This window comes from Neovison vison, chromosome 6 (genome assembly GCF_020171115.1).
Source record: "Neovison vison isolate M4711 chromosome 6, ASM_NN_V1, whole genome shotgun sequence".
Lineage (NCBI taxonomy): Eukaryota > Metazoa > Chordata > Mammalia > Carnivora > Mustelidae > Neogale > Neogale vison.
Window position 1 is genome coordinate 41,691,938 of NC_058096.1, and position 12,194 is coordinate 41,704,131.

At 35.0% G+C, this 12,194-nt stretch overlaps 1 protein-coding gene across 2 annotated transcripts in view; it reads left to right on the forward strand.

The window, feature by feature from the left end:
- EPHA3 (EPH receptor A3) overlaps window positions 1-12,194 on the forward strand; it is a 363,053-nt gene that overhangs the window by 220,038 nt on the left and 130,821 nt on the right. For both annotated transcript variants that reach the window (XM_044251172.1, XM_044251173.1), the window contains exon 4: window positions 11,945-12,100. In XM_044251172.1, coding sequence (XP_044107107.1) covers window positions 11,945-12,100 — 156 coding nt within the window. The remainder of the gene's footprint in view (window positions 1-11,944; window positions 12,101-12,194) is intronic.

Consider the following 12,194-nt stretch of genomic DNA (forward strand, 5'->3'; position numbering starts at 1 on the left):
CCCTGAACAGTCCCTCACTTCTCTAGCCTCAAGTACAAGAAATAAGCCCCTAAATTAGTAGGATAGAAGAAGTTAAGCTAAATGCATTTCTAAAGTAAACCAACAAAACTCTAAATAATAATTCCAGAGGATGGGTGGAATACATAACGACCTCTGTCTTGAAAGAAACTTGCAAAATCTACTCAGTGGTTTTAAATAGGAACACACACACACCTCCTTCTCCATCCTTCCTTCTCTCTCCTGTTTTTTTTTTTGTTTTTTTTTTTTTTTCTCTCTCTGGCTCCCCCACCCCCTTCCCTTCCAGGGCAACAACGCTAAGCACAGGTGACCAAATCTGAAATTATGTAAAAGAACCAAACAGAGTGGACAAAAAGGCAGATGTCCTTTGTAGGAAGAATTTATTTGTTCTTCATCCTTATGTTCCAAATTTCTAATGTGTCCCAGTTTTTGTACCAGAAAAATGGTATATGTTTGCCAGCTATAAGCAGTGCAGTTTAATATTTCTTCAGTCGTATTTTCTCATCTTTCTAGTATACCTTCACCCTTTAATTCTTTCTTCCTCTTAGATGAATTTTACTTAATTTAATCTTATCTTTTTTATTCAATGATCTGTCTCCCAAGTCAAATGTGAAGTTGTGAATAATAAAGTCTAACTATGCAGGAACAAAAGCGATTGCCTCTATCTTTAAAAATTAACCTCTTTAAGGAATTCGAACCTGGTCTTTTTACTTTACTTCTTTTTTAAAATGTTATTTATTTATTAGAGAGAGAGAGCTTGAGCAGGGGAAGGGGCAGAGGGAGAGAAAGAATCCGATATAGGCTCCACACCCAGAGGCCAACTTGCTCTCACCACACTGAGATCATGACCTGAATCAAAATCAAGAGTCAGACACTTAACAGACTCAGCCACCCAGGTGCCCCACTCCTTTTTATTTTAATAACACCATTAAATACTATGATTTATTGCTGTGTCTTCTGCCCATGAGATTCTTTTCTTTATTTTGAGAAATTTATTTCTATCTTAATTAAGGAGAGATATTTTGCATATATATTAGAATAGACATATGCATGTGAAACCTCATAGTGACTTTTTTTTCTTTGAAAACTTCATATTCTTATGCAAGGAGAAGAATATTTTTTTCTTGAATAGGATTAAAATAATTTTACATAAAATTAATATATATAGACATGCTATTCAATACAGTTATGAACATTTATGTCTTCCCTAACAGTTTCAAAATACATGATTGGTTGAAATTTTTATGAAACACTTATTTGACTAATGGTTTTTTTGGTCCCATGGGCATCTATTTATGGACTTCTATTTGCTTTTTATGTTTCCTTTGTAAAGTTCATTCTTACCCATTTGGAGAATGAAATTTCAGCATATGTTGAATAGAAATCCCCTTTTTATCTTGGGATAAAGATTTACCATAAACATAAATATAGATGAAAAAAGAGACCTCAGAATTACAGTAATTCATTTTTTCTATGTTATCTTACAAATGTTAGCCATGAAGGTATTCAAAACCAATACTGGATACTTCTAATTACACACTTCCTGTTGGTAATATTTTGTGATCATAAAATGAATACTTAACACATAAATGACACATTATAGGTTTCTTTTCTTTTCTTTTTTTTTAAGATTTTACTTATTTATTTGACAGACAGAACACAAGTAGGCAGAGAGGCAGGCAGAGGGTGAGGAAGAAACAGGCTCCCTGCTGAGCCCAGAGCCCGATGTGGGGCTCAATCCCAGGACCCTGAGATCATCATCTGAGCTGAAGGCAGCATCTTAACCGACTGACACCCAGGTGCCCCTGTAGGTTTCTTTTAAATGCATCATTTTTGACCACAATGTTATCAGTCATTTTAATAAATTTCACAAGATAAAAATGGGATAGAAAGCTGATAGGATCATAAGATGTGTTAAAATAAAAATTTGAAAATTACAAAGGTGTTTCTTCAAGATAAAAATAGACATTATTTTAAAATAAACTTACCGAGAAAGTAAAGCAAATCTAAAGGACTTCTGATAAAATATAATGATGTCACCATTTTTCAAATTCTAGGTGGTGATCTTCTCTTTTGGAGAGTAGATAATTAACTGTGTAACTAAGATGGCAAATATTTTTGCACTGTCTCTTGCAGCATCCATAGAATTCTTTTTTGTTGTTTGTTTGTTTTTCCTCTGAGTCTTCTACCTTTTATAGGTTTTCTTTAAAATCCTGGTTTTTAAAGATTGTGCTGTTTTCTGTTTAAATGTTCCCAAGTGAGGTATAGTTACTTGAGATCAGAAGTGTGAAATTCACATTAGTGTAGCTATTGACATTCACAGTCAATGATAATTTTCCTCCATGTTGGAGTTTTTAAAGAAGAGAGACGAGGAAAAAGAAAATACCTAGAGCAGTATAATAGAAACAAGAACTAGTAAAAACCATAGTGAAAATATGTGTGAGGGTGTGTGTGTGTGTGTGTGTGTGTGTGTGTAGTAAAGTAAGAGTAATTTCAATGTATAAATTAAACCACACATAGTATGCATAGTTAGTTTCTTACTTTCTATGACATGTACCTAAAGCTCAAATTACACCACACACACACACACACACACACACACACACATACACACAGTGTTCATTGATTGAAGTGTTGTGACATGTTTGTGTGTATGTGCTACAGCCTTTTCGCTTCTAAAACCCTTTTAGTTTTTGTTTGTCATTAGATAAGTGATAATATTACTAAGAAAATTAAAAATAGGGTTACATATTTATTATTTTATCCTGCTTTTTCCCCATAAAAATGGCATGAACATCTTTCTGTGTGAGATGTCAACTCTGTCAGATAAATGTATGAACACATCATAATTTATTTGTGAAAATGTATGAATATGGGATAACTTAACTACCTTTCTAGTTTGGGGTATTCTTTCTAATTTGTCAATATCATAAATATATCTTTGTGTATATAAATACGCACAGGACCTAATTGTTTTTTGTGCATTTACATGCAATAGATCCTTTGGAGATCACATCTAAGGTTTTCATGATTTGTGTCTCAAACTCTTACTCTGGGTGATTACAAATTTATTATGGAACTTCTATTCTAAAATTAGTTTATAAACGTAAGTATTGGACTGTGATCTCCCCGTGTTCTAATTACAGTTCCAGTGCAGCCTGGAAAATGCTCATCTATAGTAATTCTTAAACATAGAAGTGATTTACCTTCTCCAAAACCCCTTCCTAGGAATAGTTTTCTTAGACATTCCAGTGCTACTCTGGTGTACAGAAGACTTCTGGCACTATCCTGAAAGTCTTTTCTGGGCTGTCTCTCAGTATGCCTTGAGTATAGATTTAGGCTCTTTGCATTTTACATTTCCATTCTTCATAATAAAACCCCATAAAAATGACTTTCTCTTTCATAATCATCCCTCCTTTTCCTCTTGTTTAGTAGTTACCTTATTTGTTGTATACATAGTATTCTTATGAATTTGTAAACTTAGTTAATGGGTCTCATCTCTGGGCATTGATAATTAAGAACAGAAAAGCTCAAATAAGTGCTACTCTGAGGATCCACAGTTCTCCCGTGAAAGTGGAAGACAACGGGAAAGCTGGCCAAATGCGACAATCGGCAGGATGGAGACTGTTTTAGTATTCTCTTTGTGGCCAGTGAGCACTGGACATATTTCAGGTCTACTGGCACCTGTCTTGCTAAATCTGATGGAACAACAACAAACACAATAAAGTCTTGTTACTAAGCTATCTTTGAGCCACACCAGATTGTGATTGATTCTGTTGTGTTTAATGGTGTGGTGGCATTTTGCCTTAGGCCTTTTTTATTGAACAGTGGAAGGAACAGAAGAAGGAAACACTTGATCACTTTGTAAATGCTGCACATTGCAGGCAGGGTTTAATGACTGAACGTAGCCACTTCCAGTGTATTGAAATCCTTCGGCCTTGCCTCAAAGCATTGTACCTCTATTCAAATGGCAAAGAATAGAGTTCCTGTAAGATTGTGGAGTGCAGCTCATTTTGGGAATAAACAGTTGCTTTGACCTTGTACCGGCAAATAGACCCTGTCAGGTCTGGAATTGCAAGGCCAGGAAATCATCTGTTTAGTCAGTGCTGGTTCTGGTCATTAGTTTGTGTTTATGGCTGGGAATTGATAATATAGCCCTGTGTCTATGGAGCTAAAGTCTGAATACTAAATGGGACCTATTTACCAACAGCTTTATTTTTAATTTAAAGTTAATTCAAATTGAAATGAGCCTTTTAACCCTTAATTAGGACCATGTTTTCTCTTAAAAGTCAACCACATTAGTCAACTGGAGACAAAATTCACTTTGCAATTGAAAGGCTGTCTACTTTCTTTCAACAGTAGCCACCATGGTTTACTAAGTGCATTTGTTTTCCTTTCACTATGGTAACTTTACCCATTCTCTGTATCAGCGTAGCTTAAACCCATCAATTATGACTTGGAGGAAAGTATGTGCTTTGGGAATAAGGCCAAGATTCTATCTTGAAACCTTTTTATAATTATTATTCATTGTATACACAGTGCTCATAATATTCTCTATTTCATTCTTTTTCTTTGTTATTTTCCAAAGCTGACAGTTGGATTTTTTTAACCCACCTATTGACCTGTAGTATTTAGTTCCTGTTTTATTGTTACCTCTTCATAAATATGGAATCAGCAGATTCCCAAAATATTTTTCATTCATTCACTACAAATTGTTATTATTTTGGCTTCCTTCTATTATTTTATTCACATTTTTTAGTGTTCTCAATAACAGATTAACATTTGGCAAGGACTTTATCATTTTTGTAGTACTATGGCCCAACTTGGGTTCTTCAATAAGTTTTGGGGCTTGCTCAATAAGTGAGCAAGCATATTCTCAATAACTCAGTGCTTAGAATAGAGGAACTAAAATCTAGATTAGTAAGGACAGACAAAAACTCATGGCAGACTAGAAGTCTGCCTCTAGTAGACAGAAGAAGAGAAATGTATTCTCTTTTAAACTTTATTTTCAATCTTGTGCCTATTTCCCTTGTCATTAAAAAAAGAAAAAAAATTGGGGTGCCTGGGTGGTTCAGTGGGTTAAGCCTCTGCCTTCAGCTCAGGTCATGATCTCAGGGTCCTGGGATTGAGCCCTGCATCAAGCTCTCTGCTCAGCAGGGAGTCTGCTTCCCTCTCTCTCTGCCTGCCTCTCTGTCTACTTGTGATCTCTGCCTATCAAATAAATAAAATTTCAAAAAAAAAAACTGAGAAAATTTTTCTTACATTTTACAAAATTAAAGAGAATATCATATTTTAATTTTTGTTCATTCCCTTAAGATTTTCAAAATTTTAAACATCCTACTCCATCTGAACTGTGTGTAAGATCACATACGGTTTTATTGTGTTATTTATTAAGATAAAACTATAAAATAGGGAATTATTTGTTTAGTGGTCAATTTATTTTTCAACCCATTCAATCGTGAAATCAATATGTCCTTTGAATACATACCACATTGATACAGAAGAACACTGAAAAGAGTAAAAATCTGTCATTTATTTTTCAAGAATATTTATTTTAAGTCAAAAGAGAATCTCTTTTCTTTGTCTTGTTGCTCTATGTGATTTTGTAATTTCAGTGGCAAATTTTAATCCTTAAAGCAGTGAGGAAAGTGAAGTACTTCAATCTACTTATTGCAACCTAGAAAGTTCTAGGAATCCTACAAATCTTGGTACACAAAGTATTAACCTTTTAAAGTGTTAATGTGAAGAGTTTTTAGAGATAAGTTAGTCCATGCCCATCACTTGATAAATGAAAAAAATAGAAGTATAGGGACTAAAATTGGGTTCAAGTTACTCATTCACTTCAAAATATATCTCATCAAGTGCTAGGTGCTGAACAATGTGCTAGACACTCTGCATACAAAATGCATAGGAAGTAAGTCCTATCTCTATATTGCTTAGGGTCTAACCTGAGAACATACTGTAATTACTACAAATGGAACTTGAGACTTAGGGATAGAAAAAGAAATCACTATCCCAAGGACATAATTAGAATTTGTATACTCTTGGCCAGTGCTTTTGAGATAATACCCATTTACCAGAAGAGATTAGATCCTAACCTGCATTTTCTCCTTCTTAGTCCAGTGCTCTTCCTGTAAAATGCTGAAAACAACTTGAAATCTTGGGATTAAAAGAAGAGAAATGAAAGAATTTCTTGATGAGAATGACATTAAAATGTCATATTGAAAATGATCTTAGCACTCGCATTTTCAAGCCAGGAGATCCATTTCTAAAATAGCCATGCCATATGGATTTGATCTTTTTAAAGCTAGGATTGCAGCTTCTATCACTGTAAGACTGGACACAATAAAGTGTCTAGGTCATTTTGGCGATTAATACATATTTGTTTGAGGAAAATGAATTTTAAAAATCCAAATGTTGTATAAACAACTCTCATTACTTAGTAAATCTATGCTGCTATCTAGTAAGGTTTGAGGAAGTAACACCTCTGGCTTTATTTATTTATTTATTTATTTAACAGAGAGAGAGATCACAAGTAGGCAGAGAGGCAGGCAGAGAGAGAGAGAGGAGGAAGCAGGCTCCCCGCTGAGCAGAGAGCCCGATGAGGGACTCCATTCCAGGACCCTGAGATCATGACCTGAGCCGAAGGCAGCGGCTTAACCCACTGAGCCACCCAGGTGCCCACACCTCTGGCTTTTAATGATTATTAATTTAGACTCATGGCTCACCTTACTTAGATTCATCAACACAAAATCAAAGATGAGAGCTCCTACCACATTTAACTACTTCAAAATTCTTCGTTAAAGCAGGGGAATAAAACATTTCTGGGACCACAAAAACTAGGGTGGTAATTTATCTCCACTCAAATGATATGAAAGTGTGTAGTTGTTCTTTGGTTTTACTACCCTGGGATTGAAATCTGTGAGTAATTTAACCAGTGTTTGAGAATAACATATATACCAGGTTACCTGAAGAAATCTGTAAATCAGAATTCTGTCATTCTGCCAGTGGTTTCGAATATGTGTGTATCCACCTTAGCTGCATATTGCTTTAGTAGCTTGAACCAGGGAAGGCCTTAACTATATAGCATATATTGTTTGTTTGCTTTGTTTTGTTTAATTTTAAAACTTAAAACTGGATAAATCTGAATTAGTATCCATTTTTTCCATTCTTTTTTCTGTGATGTTCTGTAGTAAGTTGACTAAGATTTCCCTTGAGCAATGAAAGGAAGAAAAACATTACTCTCTACTCTTTTACCTGATTTTTTTATGCTAAACCTTCTCAGTCCCTGAAATACTACTTGAATGAAAGAAATGTGCTGATTGTTTTATCACTAGTTTTGCATTCAAAGAGAAAGGAGGTGCTCTCAAATTACAATCATTGCTTTTATTACTTTAAGCAAGATACTAAAACACAGGTATTTATGCTCCTTAGAACTAAAGGTTCAAATTCTTCCAGGAGGAATTTTTTGAAAGATGAAGACAGTATAATAGGTATATAGGTACTTAAGCACAAATTGATTGACTGCAAGGAAGAGAGAGAAGAGAGATTATTTACTGATGGGAAAAATTTGAAAGTAAGTATATTATATAAAGAATTTCTCCTTATGAATTTAAGGAGAGTTTCCTATCAGTACTATTTTATTAATGAATATAAATTATTCAGTCATATTGTCATATTTGTTGGACAATTTTAGTAGAAAATTTAAAGATCCTGCTTATAGCAAGAAAGGAAAAAAAAAAAAAAAAACTCCCACATACCGTAAGTTGTGCTATTCCTGAATTTAACAGCTCTGCCCTTCCAACAAAAACCACTTGCCCATCTCCCCATAACAATTATAGACATCAAATAGAAAATCCTAGAGAATCATGAGAAAACATTACTCTTTGTGATATAATTTCTAAGAGTAGATGATGAAAGACTTGCATTTCTTTAATTCAATAAGTTTTAAATGACTATTCTTCAATGTCATAACAACAGCTTACAATTAGTAGGAAAATAATTCAAGGTTCTAGAGAGTTATTTGTTTTCAGTAGGTGATTTATATAAAATTAACAGCGGGAAAATCTCTTTTTTCGGATTATGCCATTGAATTCTTCATTATCTTGGGGCATGCTACTTTTTCTGTTTGTGCTTCAGTTGTCCATTCTGTAAAATGAATAGATTAATATCTGCCCCAATGATTTCAATACAATTGTTGTGAGATTCAATTGAGATGGTACCTATGAAAGTTTTTCAGAAAGAGTAAAGAAGTCTACACAATTCAGGATGTTGCTATTGAATCTATTATTGGACTCTGTATGGTTGTAATTTCATAAATATTAACAATTTGGAGAAGTAGAGCCGATCACCTGACTACCACCAGAAGAGGCAGAGTAGGGGCTGTCCCAATTGTGTGTCACCTGAAGTCCTGGACTTCTGGGTCCTCAGACGGACTATACACAGACTGGCCGAAGTGATTTATTATGATCTTTTTAGCTCTGTTAGCTTGTAATTCTACTTAGTACCTCTCAACTGCATCCTCTGCTTGTCTCCCACCCTTTAGAAATACTTTCCGCTATAGAGATGAAGAATTTGCCCATGGTGACTTAAACAAATAGGGTGTTATTTTTCTGACATTATACAAAATCCTGAGAGAGGTGTTAGTTGAATCAGGTGCAGGTTATACATCTAATTTTCTTGGCCTTTAACTTATTGTCACATGTAAACCATTATGCAGAGAATCAATGCTGGAATAATGTAGGTAGAGTGGCTTCTGTTACATTTGGGCCATCTCCTTGGGGTGGGGGGAGAGATTTCGAAGACTTCCATCAAATTTCTGTTTGCATCTTTTTGCCCATCTTTTAGCCATCACTTGAACCATCCATAACCATTTGCAATCATATCTGTGTGAAGGAGTACTCAGCAGACTGCGATTCTGAACAAAATCAAAATTCTATCAGCAAGCTGAAAGCAGAGTTAGGTGTTTACTATGTGACCAACAGTAACCATCATGTTCCTCTACTTAACAGTTTCTCTTTTCCTGTTCGTATTTGTGTATTTAATTATGCTACTTACAGGCCAGCTTTTCCTATATTTTCCAATCTTTCTCAAATGAGAGTCCTTCTGTGTAGTTCCTTCCAACAGCTCAGTCAGAATGGAATGCTTGCTCCTTGTGGCCTGTGTTAAACGTCTGTTGCCTGCTTTTCATTGCAACGCCCTTTTAAGATAGACAGAATTAGGGGCATTTGTACCTTCAAGGCTAACAGAAAGCCTGAACAAAAGTAAATAAATGATTGCCAAGGATTTGTTAAACTGAATGTGTGTGTCTACCTACCTTTTACTAGTATTGTATCTAAGGTTATCGAATCCTATTTAGAGAAAAGCAAGTTACTAATTTGAATCACATTCTTAACATCTAGGTTGATTTACTGTAGCTACTTTGAAGTTATTATTAGAAGTCCAGTGTTGTAGCTAAGAAGTGATTATATGACTGTATCATCTTTTCCTTAAATATCCCAGAGTATAGCCATTTATAATATTAACAAAAAGTGATTGAGTGTTTAGTGAATACCTTTATGCTAAATGTTGCAGAAGCCATAAAAACCTCCAATAAAAACATGGAGATAAGCTTTCCAGCAACCAAAAATCGAAGTAGACGCCAACACTGCAACTCTCTCTTTTAAAGACTCAGTATTGCCCTCTTGCAAATTTAAAGGCGCTCACTGAGCTAAACTGAAACCAGAAGTTAAGTGTTTATACTTTACATCATTTTCCCCTGAGGCAATATGACATGAGATGTGAGTGGTGGTTTCTAACCTGTGCTCAAGAACAATGTTCAAAAGTTTGTAATCCTAATCCGTGTTTGGTTAGGGCAATAGAATTTATCTGTGTGGCTCTCAATGTGGCACCGAAATTTATTTGATTTAGATAATTCGAATGCAGCCATTCTTTGATAGAAACTAGAAAACAGCAAGACTAGATTAACGAATGCTGTCATCTTTAGTTATTGTAATCATGGGTCTTAACAGTAGATTTCCCTTGGCAGTGTATTTTTTAAGAAACATTCAGTAGGAAGACCCACTGTTATGGATATAATGTGTTACCTTTCAAAATGCATTTAATGATTATGAAAGTTAACATTTGTCCGCACAGGTTTACTTGCATGCAAATAACCTGTTATTCACAATATGAAACTGATATAGGAAAATTCCGAGATTCAGTGATAAAGGCAATCTATAGAGTATATTCTCTATATAAGTGTTTAAGTCATCAAATCTCAGTGTAGCATCGACATTGAGTTTTAGAGATTTAAGAAATCATTAACTTCCAAAGATAATCTGGAGGAAATTTAAAAACTTTAGAGCCTGAATTGAATCCTCAAAACAATGTCAAGAGACTTCTTGCAGGATTTTCGCGGTGATGTCAGTTCTCAATTTAATTTTGGTACTGGATCACATGAAACATTACAGAATTTTGAATTTAATATACAGATTAAGCAAAACTAATATAGTAGAAGCATATTTCTGTTAAAGCAATAAATATATGAAGAATGTTAAATGGGCAGCTGAAATCAATACTTCATCACGATTAACTGGACTTAAAGAAATGTCATTCAGAGATGTCTAGAAAAAAAGATGACACTCTTACTTATAAAGCTTTACTCTGGGTGCCTGGGTGGCTCAGTTTTTTAAACCACTGCCTTTGGCTCTGTTCATGATCCTGGAGTCCCACATCGGGCTGTCAGCTGTGCGGGGAGTCTGCTTCTCCCTCTGACCTTCTCCCCTCTCATGCTCTCTTTTACTCTCTCTCTCTGTCTAATAAATAAATAAAATCTTTTAAAAAAATTAATCAAAAAAAAAAAAAGCTTTAATTTTGGAGAACCTGGGTAGTTCGGTTGGTTAAGCAGCCCACTCTTAACTTCAGCTCAGGTTATGATCTTGGTGTCTCTCACTAAAATAAATAAATATTTTTTTAAAGATTTTATTTATTTAAGAGAGAGAGAACAGGAGCACGAGGAGGGGCAAAAGGGGAGGAGCAGAGGGGGAAGAGGACTCCCCGCTGAGCAGAGTAGGGAGCCCTTCCTGGCTCTATTCCAGGACCCCAGGATCATGACTTGAACCAAAGACAGATGCTTAACCAACTGAGCCACCCAGGTGCCCCTAAAATAAATAAATCTTTAAAAAAAAAAAAAACAAAAAAAACTTTAATCTAGTAACAATTCACAAGTAGATCAGTTTAAATAGAAATTATACATCCCATGTATTTGAGATATTGACAAGGAACTATACTGAAATAGAAATTACACCTCGCTATGTTTTTGAGATTCAAACAAGGAAATACATTAAAATCTCAGTTTAAGAAGTTTAGAAGTTAAGTTTAGAAGTTAAGGAATAACACTATCAAAAAAAAAAAAAAAAAAAACCCAAAACACTGCTCAAGAATCTTAAAATAACGAAGCCATGATTTCTTCCTTCAGTTGCTTACAATTTGTGGAGATAGAGTTGTACACACAGAAACCCATAAAAACCGAGCGAGTATGTAGTCAGGGCTAACTGCAGTACAGAAAAGTGTACACATTGCATCATGTTTTAAAAGGGAATGGCTACATGATGACATGGCTTTGCTGTATTTTCTCCACAAATAGTTCGATGCCAAGGAAAGCTGTGAAAACATGAGCTGGAAATTTCCTCACACTCTGGTGCCAAAATAATCTAAATCTTCGGGGTTTTTTTCCCCTTAACATTTGGTATAAATTCAAATGTATATGTGGAGAAACAACACTGGGCCACATTATTTGCTTCTGTAAGTTCTGGGGGGGGTGGGCTGGGGTGGATTTTTATTCATAATGAATGCATACCCTAACATTCGGAAATCTGTTTTACATACTTTCAAAAATACATTTTCAAAATTATCTCAGAATTTAAAAGAGCCATTTTGTTTGTAGCTTGCCGACCAGGTTTCTACAAGGCTGCGGATGGTAATATGAAATGTGCCAAGTGCCCACCCCACAGTTCTACTCAGGAAGATGGTTCAGTGAACTGCAGGTGTGAGAATAATTACTTCCGAGCAGACAAAGACCCTCCATCCATGGCTTGTACCCGTGAGTAGTTTTGCTGCAACCCATGCCTCCATGTTTGTTTTATTTTATTTTTAATTCTTGTTATGGCGCTTTTTAATTTTTATTTTTATTTATT